This window comes from Yamadazyma tenuis, chromosome 2 (genome assembly GCF_029203305.1).
Source record: "Yamadazyma tenuis chromosome 2, complete sequence".
In the NCBI taxonomy this organism is placed as follows: Eukaryota; Fungi; Ascomycota; class Pichiomycetes; order Serinales; family Debaryomycetaceae; genus Yamadazyma; species Yamadazyma tenuis.
This window is the reverse complement of record NC_089462.1, coordinates 1,976,200-1,991,976: the sequence shown is the minus strand read 5'-3', so window position 1 is coordinate 1,991,976 and position 15,777 is coordinate 1,976,200. Positions and strand designations below refer to the sequence as shown.

Below are 15,777 nucleotides of genomic sequence, written 5' to 3'. Positions count from 1 at the left end.
TTAAACTGAAAAAAATATCCTCTTTTCTGCAGCCTGCACTTGAAAAGCCACAAGTGACTGGTTCGGAGTCATTGCTCGCACTTCCTGAAACTGCTATCTTTCATAAGCCTAGATCAGGATTCACTCACAATCTTTTTGTTTATGCCCCCTACTCCGTACAGCATACCCCGAAAAGCCAACGGCTGCGAAATCCCGTCGGCGTATGCCAACCCAAACAAAGCGACTCGCTGGAGTGCGAGAAAGCGTGTGTCAATCGTCTTTTCCTCGCAGAGAAGTCCGGGTTTTGTATCCTACACGGGGTGGGCGCGATTTTAGTAAACCTAATAAAGACCATACGTAACGCATTGCATTTGATAGTATGCACACATACTTACTCTATCTGATCACAAAATAACAATCGATTGATAAACTCCTTGGACCGGCAGTTTTCCCTTTCTTGCATGCCTGAAAAACTAAAAGCTGTTATGTAGCACTTTTACATACTACTGATATGTAGAAAGCCCCTTTACATTTGAAAATTGAATGCCAATGCTAACACCCTTTCCAACTAGTGATATTATGGATTGTAGGTGAGAGGAAAAGAACCAGTGAACTTTTGTACCCAAGTGAAATAGAGATCATATGCCCAATCACGATTAGTGAAAGAAATCACCATTAAATTGTAACGTGGGATTTATTGAACGCCAATATATGCCTTGTCATATTTGGAAATGTAACCAGTACGTCAAATAGGAGAAGTTTGCCCTTGTCTAGCCACCTGAACTGTTTTCTGGGCATGTACATTAAAAAGAATCATGCGATATGCGGGAGGAACTAAATGTACGGGATAAGCCCAATTTGATTATTATGGTCAAGTTAATATAGTTGAGCCGGGGAAAATTGACTAGTACTCCCGATATTCCCGTTAGTAAATTCAGGTACATCAACAGCTCTAGCCGAACCCCTGTCCCCTAAAGTGGAATCTTTTGAGAGATACCCGGATTCTCCGTTAATGGATAATCTGAGAAAATACATGGCGATCCTGGTGGATGAACTTCACCGGAAGGACAATGAAGGTGAAGAAAAGTTTGGAAGTTTTTAGATAAATCAATTAACATCAAGAACTAGTTACCCAATTGTACTGAAAGCTTCACATATTTTTGGTGCTTGGTGATTTCTATGGTAGAAAAACAGAATGCTTTCGGAGTTTGGTTTCCTATTATTGGAACTGAAGTTAAGTATTTTGAATAACAGCATCAGTTGATACTTCTCAGAGCCACAGCCGCCTGATAAGAAATATAGAACCTGTTGGTAAGAAGATCAATGAAATACAAATCAAGGGAGGAATATTCACCTCAATTCCTCTAACATTCCAGAGCTAGGACATGAAGCAGAAAATATAAAGAGTTGGAAGAGCATTTTGATAAGCAGTCATTTGCAGCCAGCCAACTAAAGATTTGGTCGTGCCGCGGAACAAGTGCCTGCAGCTTTTTGGCCGCAACCCTTTTGCCCGCGCACACAATCATCTTAGTCTTGCCAATGCCCCGGGTGGGACCTTTGAAAAAAAACTAATATATTAATTGGACTATCATCGAGGGTGTCTTTACTAAACAACACAATGATAGCTTTTTTTGTAAGTTTTTGGTACACCCTCATAGTTAACACAGCAGGTGCTCTAATGGTGTTCGTGGCCAGTCCCTTCGTGGCGGTATTTACTGCAGAAGTAACAATGTATTTCAATTACTTGATTTGCAAACAAATGGCTAATAGTTTAAAGGTTGTTAAGCATAAAATCAAACCAGGACCTCACAGATTACGGTACTTTTTGGCGGACGATTACGACTAGGTGGGAGGCCTCCCACTCAATGATAAGGTCTCCCATTTAAAGGGGTTCCTAGCTAGTGGGATGTTCTTGATATTTTAGGTGTTGCTTGCAACCTGGGCTACTGCAGAGATCTATCCTTTATTTATATTCATCATTCATTATTTCAATTCTTCAGGCTGGGGTCTTTTGGATCTCAGGGCCGTTGTAGCCGGATTGTACATAGTACTGGATACTTAATAAACAACCAATTATTAGTAATTTTCATCCCGTGTGGGATATATCAGATAGAATTGCTGGCGATGTGTAAGATGTCTAGCAAGGGCTTGTGCATGAAAATCGACAGAATCCATAATGCGCATCTTTACCGAGGCGGTGTGGGATTCCGGGGTGCGCCGCCTCGCACCAGCTGCAGTGTGTGGAAGCCTCATTTCGGGATCAAGGAATGAACCATTTGCGCACCAGATGTATTCTCCCAAGTTAAAACTCCTACTGTATATCTTCCTTAATGTATCTAGCTGTATGATTGCTCAGCTTGAGAGGCGGTACTGTACTGGAAAGATGCATTTTGAATGATAGGAATTAGTTCCTAATGCGGAACTCCCACACAAGATATTAGTCTCGGGTAAGATGCTGTATTAGGATGTCAACCCGCTACACATCCACTAATTCGGTTGAGTGGCATCCCTATTAGGCTACTGCTTTATAAGCATCACAAACTTCCTTAGTAGCCACTAATCAAGAGCTTCCCAATCTCTATCACAAACCAGCTATAAATTCCCCATACTTTCGCCGTCAATGTTTCCAAAATCAAAATCATCAAATGTCCTATCCAACTACCATCCAAGCCCTAGGCTCCAGCGACCCGGTCCACTGGTCGCAAGCAGAACCCATCAAATATGAACCGAAGCCTTTTATGGATAACGATGTCATGATCAAAATCCACGCCTGTGGAGTATGTGGAACCGATGTCCACACTCTCCAGTGTGTTTGGGGACCACACCGAGATGCATCAGTGGTTGTAGGACACGAAATTGTCGGTGAAGCCATCAGAATTGGTTCCAATGTCACCCATATCACGGTGGGACAGATTGTTGGACTCGGGCCGGTTCTGAACTCCTGTGGGGAATGTGAGCTCTGTTTGAGTGACAGGGAACAGTACTGTGTTCGGGCTGTTTTCACCTACGACGACGTGGACTTTGAAACTGGGTCGGTTACCAAAGGAGGATTTGCTTCGCATGTCACCGCCAACCAGAGATTTGTAATTCCCATCCCCAAACACTTGCCCGAAGAGTATGCTGGACCGTTGATGTGCGCTGGGTTGACAGTGTTTTCACCATTGTACAAGAAATTGAACGGGAAAAAGGGCCAAACGGTAGGAATCGTGGGAATCGGAGGGTTGGGCCATTTGGGCTTGAAGTTTGCCAAAGCATTGGGGGCACACGTGGTAGCCATCTCCAGAACTTTGGCTAAGAAGCACGAAGCTCTCACTCAGTTGGGAGCCGACGACTTTGTGGCCACAGAAGATGATCCCGAGTGGGCCAACAAGTATAGCCACAAGCTTGATATGGTTCTTTACTGTGGAGCTCTGATGGATAATCTTGATCTCAATGCTTATTTGCGGGCCATTCGTCCAGGTGGACAGTGGGTCACTGTTGGGGTACCAAATGGTTCAACAATGGTTCCACTTCACGCGTCTGGGATTGTCTCCAATGACGTGGCAATCAAAGGTTCCAAGAGTGGGAGTGGAACAGAAGCTGTAAAGATGTTGAAGATGGCTGCTGACCACCAGATTTACCCAATCATCGAGAAGTTGCCTATGAGTGTCAAGAACTATACCGAGGCGATGGAAAGACTTGGAAAGTACGATGTGAAGTATCGATTTGTGTTGACGGGCATTGACCAGTACTTTCAGTAGAAAATGGTACATGCAAACATGAGAGCAGATTGAGTAATACAATTTACTATGATAGTAGACTGAGTAACAACCAGACATTTTGCACACTGTCTCACTCTCACTCGCATCACTCTTACTTCTTCGCTCTTACTCTTACCCTCTTCGCTCTTACTCTCACCCTCTTCCCTCTTACTCGCTCACACACTTATTCTCCACCTGGTCCGCACTAGTGTGTTTCCGCAGCCATAGTGCAACTTCGCGCACTTTTCCCACATTCATCTTCTCCCATGAGCAACGTCAAGCAAGAAATTAAACAGGAAGACAATGGAGACAAGGTCGATGAGCCCGAACTCATGTCGGACCCTGAAGATTATCTTGAAAAGGGCGAGTCCTTGGACATGGATCTCACCAACGGCAACCAGAAAATCTGGTTGGTCAAGTTACCCAAATACCTTGCCACAAAGTGGCAGAACCCCAACTTGATGGGCAAACAGCTCGGGAGAGTCAAGATCAGAAACACCACCGCCAACGGCCACAAGAAGCTTGAGGTCAAGTTGGTGGTGGATGATTCCACTGCCAACGACGAGATTCCCCAGGAATATGATATCTCCATTCTCAACACCCAGGTGAGAAACTCGTATGTGTTTTCGGAAGAGAACCTTCAGCGATTCAAAGCCGAAAACACCGAGTTGAGTAGCGACCGGCCCATTGAGAAGACCCCAGAGGTTGAGGAAGACTACCGTCAAAGACGGTACAACCGTTTCGGAAATGGTCAGAACCAAAATCAAAACCCAGATGCGGTTCCGTTTGTGAAAACCATCCCCAAAAAGACCGCCTTATGCGGCAAAATCTGCCACGATTGCCAGATAAGACCTTCCATCACCGACAAACGGGCCAAGGACTATGCGGCCAGAAAACACACGATCCAAAAGGAAAAAGTCCGGCCTAAGGTGGTTTTATTGGACGAGATTCCGGGCGTGCTGCAGTCCAACGCCGGGCCCTCGTTTAAGGGCAGAGGCACCAATGTGTTTCTCAAGCCCAATACCAACAAGAACAAAAATGAGGGCAGGGCCATCAGAATGCCCCAGAAGGACTTGTTGGACTTATTGTTCAGATTATTCGAAGAATATGAATACTGGTCCATCAAGGGCTTGAGAGAGAGAACCAAGCAGCCCGAGTCGTACTTGAAAGAGTCATTGGACTCCATAGCCAACCTCATCAAAAAGGGGCCTTATACCTCGAAGTACAATTTAAAACCTGAGTATAAGAAGTTGAGAGATGCCGAACGGGCAGCCAAGGCCGGGTTGGATATCAACCATAATGACAATAACGACCAAGAAGAAGAGGAAGAGGATGACGACATGGAAGATGTTCTTTAGGTGTTGTTCAACATCTCCTCAATCTAAGATAATTATTATCTTGTATTAAGCTATAGATATAACCGTTAAAATAAAAATGGAAAGTTAATTTACATGGCGCTTCGCAAGCCACAAACTTACAAGTTCTTGATGCTCAAGGTTGGTGGCAAGGATTGTTGCAACTTCTTGGCCTTACCGGCATCGTTGACAACCAAGGTGTATTGGTATCTGGTACCTCTAACCTTGAACTTGGTTTGCTTGAACTTCTTACCGTTGGCATTGATCTTCTTGTTGACCTTGACAACAGCAGACTTGACGTCGGCTCTTCTGGCTAATTCAACGAATTCCTTGATGTCTTTGATTTCTCTCTGAAAAATTGTTAGTATGAGGGTTTGCCTTGGGATAAAACCTCACGGGCAAAACACCCTGGGGGTGTTTGTTCGTACAGATGCAGTTGCTCCTGTGCTTGTGACAGTGTGGGTTGTTTCATATCCGGAGTTTGATCATTCTGTTGTACATACGGCCATCTTTAATGTATCTAATACTGTAAACCAGAAAATTAAATTTCGAAAGCGATGTGGAAGAAAAACCCACTGGCACAGGGCGCGCGCAGTCACAAATGGTTATTAGGGTACAAGCCCTGTTAACTACTCCCTCAGTGTATACTAATAAAATATCCACACATCACACATCCTAGTCAGCACCACCGATACCAGTATCTTGAACCACATCGTAGGTCTCCAGAAACGTTATCAATCTCTTCACCGCGGTGATCCATCGCCGGGTCTTATCGTCTATCATGATATTTGCAGCCAGTTTCTCACCAGTAATCCTCAGGGAAGCACTTCTAGCATGGATCCCGACGTGGAGCACCCCGATAGGCCAGGCCACATTTCCGATGCTTAGTTTCATGTAACTCTCGTTTGCCGGGCGAAACTGGCGGTGTTGAAGATAATAGCAGATAGTGCTGAGAGACACCACCATATCATCAGTGAGACCGTCACTTCGGAGTTTGTAGAGTAACGGCACCAAGTTCTTCTTTGTATCGAGGAGTAACTCGTGCTGGGGAGAATCTGGCGGAAGCGCTTCGGTGGCTTTTTCCCACTGGTGTACGAGACTTTTAATGTAGACTCGGAGTTGCACCACAAGTTTGTGTTTGTGGATAGCGGAGATTTGGTCGAGGCAGAATTGGGGGTCAATAGCAGCCTCCTTTGCCGCCTGCTGCCGGTACCGTTCCCGCTTGGCATTGATTCGTAGTTGTTGTTGAACCTGGAGCCCAGTTGTAGCATCTGCATTTTTGGAGGCGGCAGCGTCGTCTTTGTTGTCCTGGCCGCCTGCAGCAGTAGCAGATATGTCTGTTCTTTCGCCACCAGCTGCAGCCGTCTCGTCACTATTCGTATTCACATTCCCATTTGTGTCACTGCCCACAACTCCTCGTTCACACTCGATAACGCCAGCGCCATCGACCACTTTTTTACTATTATAATTCTGACCATCCCCCTTCTCTGATCTTCTCCTCTTGTCGCCTCTCTCAACACCTTTTCCTTTCCTCTTCTTCTTAATCTCTTTCGAAAGAACCTTGGAGAAATTCATATTTTCAGATGCATCAATGCGACTTCTCAACATCAGCAAATTCCTACTAACCCTGTTTGTACTCAGTAAATTTAGTTTTGAATTCTGCCACCACATCCCCTGGCACTATCCTGATACTCGTATCTGCCGCAAACATTCTGCCCCCTGCTCCGCGTGCCTTCTCCCGCTAATTCAAAACCAATGGCTCCCAAACCAAAAGAGCAACCAGAGGCGCCTGATACCAGTGTTGACCATGAATCTGTCAACCCCAGTGCCGCCGAAGTCACCGCCAGCTTCTCGTCCACCCAGTCACATGCTGTCGACGCCAAACCCCAGTCCTCGCCGCTCCTCCTGTCGACTCCGCCCATTGTCTCCAAGGCTTTGGTTAGAGCCTACCCTTACTTGCTCATCGTCAACAAACTCTTATCCATTATCACCTGGACCAATGATGACTATTGGGTCAACGTGGTATTGATCAGTGCCTACGCATTGGTGGTGTTGTACTTTGAAGCGTTGGTGACGTGGTTCGGCCACTTGTTGATTGTCGGTTTTATCACTCTCTACGCGTTGCTTAACAAAAAGATCCTACAAGAGGCTAACTTGCACCCTTCGCTCGATGAGGTGATCCAGGCGTTGACCAACACATGTCTCAAGGCCGACCGGTTGTTGGATCCCATCATCTCGTTGTCGTTGACCGCCTACGACATCAAACGGTTACTTTTCACCACCGTTTTCCTAACCCCCATTTACCTTATTGTATCTTTTCTTTTGATCCAACCCCGGACCATTTTACTTGTCACCGGTGTGTACTTGTTGACCTACCACTCGGCATACCTGAGTGTGACCCGGAAGATGATCTGGAAGTTGAGGCTTACCCGTGTGTTGTTTTTCTACTTGACAGGGTTGGACTTTCTGAGGCAAAGAAACCACTCGTTGTTCGCTGCTGCCTTTGCCAAGGTCCAAAAAAATGCTGGCCATTCCTTGAATCCGTTGAGCAGTAAGAGCAACCGGCCAGTAAGGTTCACGTATGTGATTTATGAGAACCAGAGAAGATGGTTGGGAATTGGTTGGACCTCGAATTTGTTGTCCTACGAGAGAACTCCCTGGACAGACGAGTTCCTTAATGAGTCATCGTCCATCGACTCGTTCAAGTTGCCCAACCCTGAAAATCATCAGCAGTATTCGTTTGGACTGGAGCAGTCTCTGCAGTTATCGATGAACAACGCGCGATGGAGATGGGTCGACAAGAGCTGGCGTTTGGATTTAACCAACGATGGTGCCGTTACTTTGCCGCCCGGTAAACGGTCCAAGACCACCGCTAACCCTGGTAGCGACGAAGGGTTTATTTACTACGACAACACTTGGAAGAGACCTACTACTGATGATTCCTACAGCAAGTATACCAGAAGAAGAAGATGGATTAGAACCGCCGAGTTGGTCTTCGACAATGACAACGATGACGACGATATATCGACCTATGACCCTGCTGATGAGGACACTCCGAAGGTGAAGAAGAACCTTCGGTTTGCCGAGCCCGTGCCTGAAACAGACGAAGAGAAAGAAGAATCTCGCCCCTCGGATCTTATCGACATGGAAGACATCAAGTCGTCCAAACAACAGACTGATACCGTTTCCAGCATCTTGGAAAAGCTCGAGGTGGCCCCCCAGTCGATAACCAAAGAAGTCTTGACGCCTGTTCTCACAACTGATCTCGATACCAGCACCTCCGACATCGAAGATATCAAGTCGGTGAATCCCGTAAGTGACCCCGGGACAATCTTCCTGCCCGGTAACCCTCCCGTTGACGATAAGAAGAACGTGTAGATAGGCTGATATTTTAAATAGAAATGGAATTATTTAAGGTTGATAAGTTGCCCCAAACCGGTTCTCCGGTTGCGATTTCACTGTGTTTTTTTTGCAACTTTTTAGTGGCTCAGATCGGATAAACAGGTGCCATCGGGCGAGCTCGCACTAATTGCCGCGAGCTGGTTCCACGCTTGGCCCTGATCCACGTCGCAGCGGAGCTCCATTTGAGAATATAACTAGAACAATTGAAACTACAGGATGTACACTTTCACCGGTTATGCGGTTCCAACAAATAAAACAGGTTCATATATCCGTCAGGTAGCACCTCTAATCCCCCTTAAATCGTAAGATACTTACCTCATTATTGCTATCGTGCAATTTTTCTCCGTCGGAATACCCCGAAGGCCTGATAACTGATTTCCCCAAATCGCAGCGCGACACCTCGATAAGCTCAATATCCTATAAATAGGCCGATTCTCCTCCCAATAATCTTTTCTTGTTCAAATCAGCATGCAATCACAATTAGTCAGTTCCTCATACGGTAAGGGTAACGTCAAGTTCCTTAAGGTCAAGAAAGATCCTTCCAACCCCCAAATCCAAGACGTATTGGAAGCCAATGTCAAGGTATTGTTGAGAGGTAACTTTGATGTATCATACACCGATGCCGATAACTCCCCCATTGTTCCCACCGACACCGTCAAAAACACCATTTTGGTGGAAGCCAAGAATACCGATGTGTGGCCCATCGAACGCTTTGCTGCCCACTTGGCAAAGCACTTTATCTCCAAGTACGACCATATTTCTGGAATCGAAATCACCATTGTTCAGGCCAAGTGGTCCAAGTACGAAGTTAACGGCAAGTTACACGCCCATTCGTTCAAGCATGAAGGACCTGAGACCAGAATCACCGTGTTGGACTATACCAGAGCTTCCAAGCAGTTGAAAATCACCTCTTCCATCAAGGACTTGACGGTTTTAAAGTCCACCGGATCCATGTTCTACGGGTACAACGTGTGCGACTACACCACCTTACAGCCCACCAAGGACAGAGTCTTGTCGACCGATGTCGATGCTTCATGGGTTTATGACAGTAAGTACCTCCGCACATTGGACGATGTGTTTTCATATGCTGACAAGGGACTATTCGATGATGCCTACAACGGGGCCAGGAAAATCACTTTGGACAAATTTGCCTTGGAGAACTCGGCATCAGTTCAGGCCACCATGTACAACATGTCCCACGAGATTTTGTTGCAGGTCAAGGAGATTGAAACCGTCACCTACCAATTGCCAAACAAGCATTATATTTTGTTCAACCTCGAGTGGAAGGGTATAAAAAACAATACCGATTTGTTTTACCCATCACCAGATCCAAATGGGTTGATCAAGTGTACCGTGGGCAGAAAGGTGTCTGCCAAGTTGTAGGTATTTATATTTATAGAATATAAACGTGAGCATAGTCTTACACCACGAACGGTTATCGGGTATTGATTTCAGTAGTAAGACGCTGAGTCTGTGTCTGGATCCAAACCTGCAATATATAAAGCATCAAGCTCGCTTTTGCAGCCCAAGTTGAGGCATCGCGCATTTGAGGCCATCTCGAAAATTGAACTCAATGTCTCGAGCTTGGAGTATTGCCATAGGCACGGCGGCAACGACCGTGTTGATAGTCGAAGGGATCCACTACCTTCTTAATACCAGCAATAATACGGCATCAATTCTTTCGGAGCCCAAACAACAGCCACTGACTGAGTACCCTGAAGAGTTGATCGCCGAACAACTTGCAAGAAACTACGCTTTTTTGGGTGAAGAAGGAATGGACAAGTTCAGGAAACAGAACATAGTGGTGGTGGGAGCCGGGGGTGTAGGTTCATGGGCTGCCACCATGTTGGTACGTTCGGGAGTGGGAAAAATCAGAATCATCGATTTTGACCAAGTCACCTTAAGCTCTTTGAACAGACATGCGGTAGCCAACTTGAAGGATGTGGGGATCCCCAAGGTTCAGTGCTTGAAAAACCACTTGGAGCAGATTGCTCCGTGGGTACAGATCGACGTGAAGAATCAGTTGTGGAATAAGGAAAGTGCTGGAGACTTGATTTTTGGTGGAGACTTCAAGCCCACTTATATTGTTGATTGTATCGATAATATTGACACCAAAGTTGACCTTCTAGCATTTTGCCACGAAAACAAGTTACCTGTAGTATCTTCGGGAGGGGCTGCTTGCAAGTCTGACCCTTCTCGTATCAATATTGGAGATATCAGCAAAACAGAAGAAGATCCTTTGACCAGATCAGTACGGATCCGGTTGAAAAAAAGAGGCATCATCACCAACATCCCCACCGTGTTCTCTGCCGAGAAACCGGACCCCAGAAAGGCCCAGCTCTTGCCATTGTCTCCTGAGGAGATTGCTAAGGGGAAAGTAGACGAATTGGCAGCTTTACAGAGGTTTAGAGTACGTATTTTGCCGGTTTTGGGAACCATTCCTGGAATGTATGGCTTAACTATTGCCACCTACATCATTACTAGCGTGGCCGGGTACCCACTAGAGCCTATAGAAGGGAAAAACCGGTACAAGATATATGACAGTATCTTCCAAAGTCTCGCAGGCCAACAGAGCAGAATAGGACAATTGGACCAAAGAGTACCTATTTCCATGACCGATGTCAGTTACATTCTCGAGGAGATTTTCCACGGTAAGTCTCCCATTTCCAACTATTCTACCAAATTGACATTGTCCCGGTGGGATCCTACTAAGGAATTAAGCTTGCAGAACATAGTGGTGATGACGAAGCAAGAACAGTCGGACCACGAAAAGCGGGTTCTCAATGGCAACGAAAGGTTGCAAGACGTATACTCCCCTGAAGTGCTTGCGTTCGTCAACAGTCGTTTTGCCGACGAGAAGTACTGGTCTCAATTTAGATAGGTCCATAGATATACATGACTTTATTGCAGCCATTCTAGTTGCGCGCATTCGGCTGATCGTGGGCGAAAAATCATCATCATTATGTCCATGAACACCATGTGGAAACAGCTGTTCTCCAGACCAATGTTACGGTTCACCATGTTCCAGCCCGTCAAGTTACTTAGTCGATACCCGGTGAAAAGTCAGCTTTTCAAGCGGTTTCAATCCACCATAAAGGCCCCTCCCCCACCTCCTCCGTCTGGTCCCAAAAAACCAACTGGCATCAAAGCGTTGATGAAAGAGTACGGGTTTTCAGCTCTTGGAATCTACCTTGGCTTGAGTGCCATCGACTTGCCATTGTGCTATCTCTTGGTCCACTCTGCTGGTAAGGAAGAGATAGAGTACTATGAGAATAAGATAAAACAAACGTTTGGATTCGGCATCAGTGATGACGACTTGAAAAGACAGCAGGAAATAGACCAGCTCCAGCAGTCGCAGGAGGACTTGGAGAACCCTATTGGAGAAGAATCGCAGTCAACGCTCAGCTATGTGTTGTCTCAGTTCTCGTGGGCTGAATTTGCCATAGCTTACACCATCCACAAGTCGTTTATCTTTATCCGTCTTCCTCTCACCGCTGCCATCACTCCTCCTGTCGTCAAGTTGTTGAGAGGATGGGGATTCAAACTCGGCTCTCAGAGCATCAAGACGTCTGCCAATATCGCCAAGGACCACATCAAAGACTTTACTGCGTCGAGCAGCAAGTTTGGCACCCGTCCCACCCAGAAGAAAAAATGGTTCAACTTCTTCTTCTAACCTGTAAATAACCAATCTACCAATTGTCATAACATTTCTATGGATGTCATACGTAAATATACAATAAATAGTGTCCTATACAAGAACCGAGTACAACGTAAATGAGTACAATGAATAGTATGCAAAATAAATAAGATACAGCCAAATCAGCTCCCCGTTTTCATCATATTCCCAACATCATCTTGCTTCTCTCGTACACGTAGAATGAGCAGGACAGCATTGGTACCACCTTGATGTAACCGATGCTCAATCCTACAAAGAATCCACGAAATCCCATTTCTTTGAAGATGATGGAAGCAGTTTGCTTTAGTGACAAAAATTGACCTTGGCCCACAGCCCCTCCGACCTGCATTCTCCTCCGTACCACTTCGAACGGGTACGCCGCTGTCTGAGAACACATTCCCGCGAGGCCTCCGGCTATCAACTGGGCGTAAGCCCGAAGGGGAGCCCTTGAGTCTCGAGAGTTGACCTGGTGATGGGCTGATTGTATCAGAACCGACAGACTTGAGCCATGGTCCTGGCCCTGTACCAAGTAGTGGTACAAGTGCTTTGATCTGAATAAGTCGTGGAACAAGTCGTGGGTGTAGAACGACACCCCGGCGTAGGGAACCATCCCCAAGATCGTGGGTGCAAACCCCCGATAAAAGTTGGAGATGGCCAGCACAGACTTTGGGAGTTTCTCCCGAAAGAAACGCACCCATAATGGATCGGTGCCTGAATGTGGAGGGTTTTCGTGGAAGATTGTCCTGACAGTTGAGTACAACTGGCCACGACGGTGGCTTATATATTGTTTGTGTTGATGGGTGTGGTGGGTCAAGTTTTTGGTTTCAAATGCCATTCGCACTCGTATCAAGTCCAACGGGTACGTGAGGAATACCGAGGAGAGCCCTGACAATGATCCAGCCATGAACCGACGAGCAGCGGTTTCCATATCGTCGTTGGGAATCAAAAGTGTTCGGATTTGTTCGTATGCAACGAACTTGATAGCCGCGTAGGGGAAAATTCGAAGTAACGTTACTGAGTGCCCCTGGTACAAGCCAGCAGGCCCGTCGTTCTGTAAAATAACCTTTCCGGCTCTCCAAAGCCCTGCGGTGGAGCCTCGGTACTTGATAAACTCTGGATTGGATGTTTGAAACAAGATCTTCACTCTGTCCAACGGCGCTACAAGCGTCTTGGCAGCACTCCCAGCAATCCCGCCGGCAATTCCTGACCGGGCAATGTAGTCCAATGATTGTTTATCTATGATCTTGACGGGTTCAAATGGTGTAGAGTTGTCATTGACTCTATCACCGACTGGTTTATAACTGGAAAAAATCGATCGGAGGCTGTTGGCCAGCAACAAAGATCCTGTTGGTGTTTCGGTACTGGACTTTGAAGGTTTTTCCAGCATCCTTATTTTAGTCACCGCCAGGTTCTTATTGGTGTAATGTGATTATGCAAATGGATGAACAATTAACCGCAATTATGGTAGCCCTTTTTTGAGAAGAAAACAACACAAGGTTTTTTTGGCGACAAGTAAATAACGAATTCACAAGAATGAAACAAGTAGGCTGCCACACTGCACAAATGAAAGTGATTCCAGTGACGTTTGGAAGTATGGGGTCGAGAAAAAATTGAAATCATGAGTGCGCATTCAGCCAATGCAGTGATGAGCAGGTAAGCAAACACGACAACAAGATTTTATAGATAGTTTTACAAGATGTTGTCATTTTATACACATAGTTTTACAAACTGGTTTTCTATGGAGGTCCCATCTGTTGCAAGTGCTGGGACAGTATATCGTCCATGGCTCGATATCCCGAAGTCTTATCCTTATGATAATTCGAAGGAGAACGGCCTCTGATCACCAAAGGTGGTGACTCGATAGATGACAACAAGATCGGCTGTATGTGTGAGTCTTCGTCTTCGACAATTCCGAGTAGTTCCACGTGAAGCGTGAAGAATCGATTGTTGGCAGAGGTGGTTCTCATTCTAATGGAAGAGGTGAACTGGATCCTTTCAAAACGGGCCACCCGTGGCACCATATCACTTGGGTAACTCTTCAATATCGAGTCGTCCTTGACAAGGTTCGTGTTGCGATAATACTCGCCTCTGTCAAAATAAAAGATTTTGTTGAGGTTATCGAGCTTGGTGGTATTCCGCTTATTGGACGATACCTTCACCGTACCATGGTCTGGTAAGTCTCCCGGCACAGCTGGGTAAATCGGAGGTGGAAACTGAGGGCCCTTGTCTCTTTTGGGTGTATGTTGTACCAAGCTGATGTTGACTTCGTCGTCCGAGCATTTGGCTACTAGCCGAATGGCAAAATAGCTAATATCCACCTTGTGTTCTCCACTGGTCTTCAGCTTCTCGTATGTATAAAACCTGTTTTGAAGGAATCTTTGAAATTCAAATCCGTCCAAACTGAACGACGCCACAAGCGTGAAATAGTTACGTTTGTACCCGATCCAAGTACCTTCATCGCCCACTTCAAAGCCTCGATCTATCCGAGCGTGCAACGATGGAAGCACATCCATTCCGGTACTGTGGCAGTATATTTGCTGGTGGTGGTTGGTCTGGCTAAACTGTGGGCCAACACGATACAAATCACTTGACCTGGGTGCCACTTTTTTCAGGGCCAGCTCCAAGAGATTTTCCACTTTCACCTGCTGAGACAACATTTCAAGATGGTGGTTGAGCTGGTGGGTGGTCACCTGACTACTGAGATCCTGGGACGAAAACTGGTGGAGCTGCGGTGCTTGGTGGTGGTGGAGCGATTGGTGTTGATGTTGGTGCTGGTGTTGGTGTTGGTGATGCTGCTGCTGAAGGTGATGCTGTTGAAGGTAATGCTGTTGTAATTGGTCGGAGTTGGCTACACCGTTTGCTACCGCCACTGCCGCCACGGTTGCATCGTCAGGTGTCATCAATCCCTCGGTGTTTTGGATATTCATCGTGCGCTTAGCAACAGTTGCAAAAAAAAACTTCAGTGATTATAACTAGCTCCAGGATAGTTTAAAAAGTCTAGAAGAAGGTGAACTTGTGGAAACACTGGAGACTTCTATGGACGAGGTATTAGTTTGGCGATGGGTGCAAACTAATAGGACAAATTGATTGTTGCGATAACTGATATTATTGTTCCGTACACTGGTCGTTGAGGACGAGTTTGTTTATGGAGATTTTTGATCACAAAAGTGGTTTTGTGTTGATAATCGCGGTGAACGGTTTTGTGTCACCGAATCTCGGAACGAGGTGGATTTAGGGATTAGAGGCAGAATCCAGGACTCCTGGACTTTTCCTGCTCCTTTTATAGGAGGGAGAAACAGAAGGTGTATGGGTGGTTTTTGGGGGATTTTTCAGCCTATATTTGAGTTTTTATTGACGATTGCCAGGGAAGGCACATTTGAACACGCACGACCAGGTTTGGGATGATAGGTATTCTTCTGTTATTTGAATGGAAAAAGCATAGAATGCTTGGAAAGTGCTTGATTATGCCTTTATCATCCTTTAATGGCTTGCTGGGTGAGTCCGGTGTGTCTTCAAAATAAATTGTTTTATTTATTTGGTTTTTGCAATTTCTACAGAATAACACTCCAAATCTTGAAGGTGATGTAAGAGTAAATCACAAACAGTAAGTGCTTTGCTGGTCAAA

General features: G+C 45.9%; 8 protein-coding genes across 8 annotated transcripts; 5 read left to right on the top strand and 3 right to left on the bottom strand. All coding sequences in view use genetic code 12, as the record gives it.

Moving 5' to 3' along the window:
* Nucleotides 1–2,624: 2,624 nt before the first annotated feature.
* On the top strand, nucleotides 2,625–3,719 carry ADH6_2 (Alcohol dehydrogenase; the record flags this gene model as incomplete). The annotated part of the gene is made up of 1 exon (XM_006689139.1): nucleotides 2,625–3,719. One exon carries the CDS (start codon nucleotides 2,625–2,627, stop codon nucleotides 3,717–3,719), a length of 1,095 nt encoding a protein of 364 aa, XP_006689202.1.
* A 266-nt stretch (nucleotides 3,720–3,985) lies between these two features.
* On the top strand, nucleotides 3,986–5,077 carry PSN45_002280 (transcription initiation factor IIF subunit beta; the record flags this gene model as incomplete). The annotated part of the gene is made up of 1 exon (XM_006690125.1): nucleotides 3,986–5,077. The coding sequence occupies one exon, from the start codon at nucleotides 3,986–3,988 to the stop codon at nucleotides 5,075–5,077; it is 1,092 nt and encodes a 363-aa protein (XP_006690188.1).
* A 116-nt stretch (nucleotides 5,078–5,193) lies between these two features.
* On the bottom strand, nucleotides 5,194–5,583 carry RPL38 (60S ribosomal protein eL38; the record flags this gene model as incomplete). The annotated part of the gene is made up of 2 exons (XM_006689141.2): nucleotides 5,194–5,424; nucleotides 5,578–5,583. 2 exons carry the CDS (start codon nucleotides 5,581–5,583, stop codon nucleotides 5,194–5,196), a joined length of 237 nt encoding a protein of 78 aa, XP_006689204.2.
* A 166-nt stretch (nucleotides 5,584–5,749) lies between these two features.
* PSN45_002278 (uncharacterized protein) lies at nucleotides 5,750–6,649 on the bottom strand (the record flags this gene model as incomplete). The annotated part of the gene is made up of 1 exon (XM_006689140.2): nucleotides 5,750–6,649. The coding sequence occupies one exon, from the start codon at nucleotides 6,647–6,649 to the stop codon at nucleotides 5,750–5,752; it is 900 nt and encodes a 299-aa protein (XP_006689203.1).
* A 180-nt stretch (nucleotides 6,650–6,829) lies between these two features.
* PSN45_002277 (uncharacterized protein) lies at nucleotides 6,830–8,452 on the top strand (the record flags this gene model as incomplete). The annotated part of the gene is made up of 1 exon (XM_006689142.2): nucleotides 6,830–8,452. The coding sequence occupies one exon, from the start codon at nucleotides 6,830–6,832 to the stop codon at nucleotides 8,450–8,452; it is 1,623 nt and encodes a 540-aa protein (XP_006689205.1).
* A 492-nt stretch (nucleotides 8,453–8,944) lies between these two features.
* Nucleotides 8,945–11,357, top strand: PSN45_002276 (uncharacterized protein; the record flags this gene model as incomplete). Its single annotated transcript, XM_006689143.2, has 2 exons — nucleotides 8,945–9,855; nucleotides 10,136–11,357. 2 exons carry the CDS (start codon nucleotides 8,945–8,947, stop codon nucleotides 11,355–11,357), a joined length of 2,133 nt encoding a protein of 710 aa, XP_006689206.2.
* Nucleotides 11,358–11,480: 123 nt separating this feature from the next.
* Nucleotides 11,481–12,149, top strand: NAT2 (DUF1279 superfamily; the record flags this gene model as incomplete). The annotated part of the gene is made up of 1 exon (XM_006689146.2): nucleotides 11,481–12,149. The coding sequence occupies one exon, from the start codon at nucleotides 11,481–11,483 to the stop codon at nucleotides 12,147–12,149; it is 669 nt and encodes a 222-aa protein (XP_006689209.2).
* A 163-nt stretch (nucleotides 12,150–12,312) lies between these two features.
* On the bottom strand, nucleotides 12,313–14,809 carry LEU5 (coenzyme A transporter; the record flags this gene model as incomplete). The annotated part of the gene is made up of 2 exons (XM_006689147.2): nucleotides 12,313–13,453; nucleotides 14,025–14,809. 2 exons carry the CDS (start codon nucleotides 14,807–14,809, stop codon nucleotides 12,313–12,315), a joined length of 1,926 nt encoding a protein of 641 aa, XP_006689210.2.
* Nucleotides 14,810–15,777: the final 968 nt, after the last annotated feature.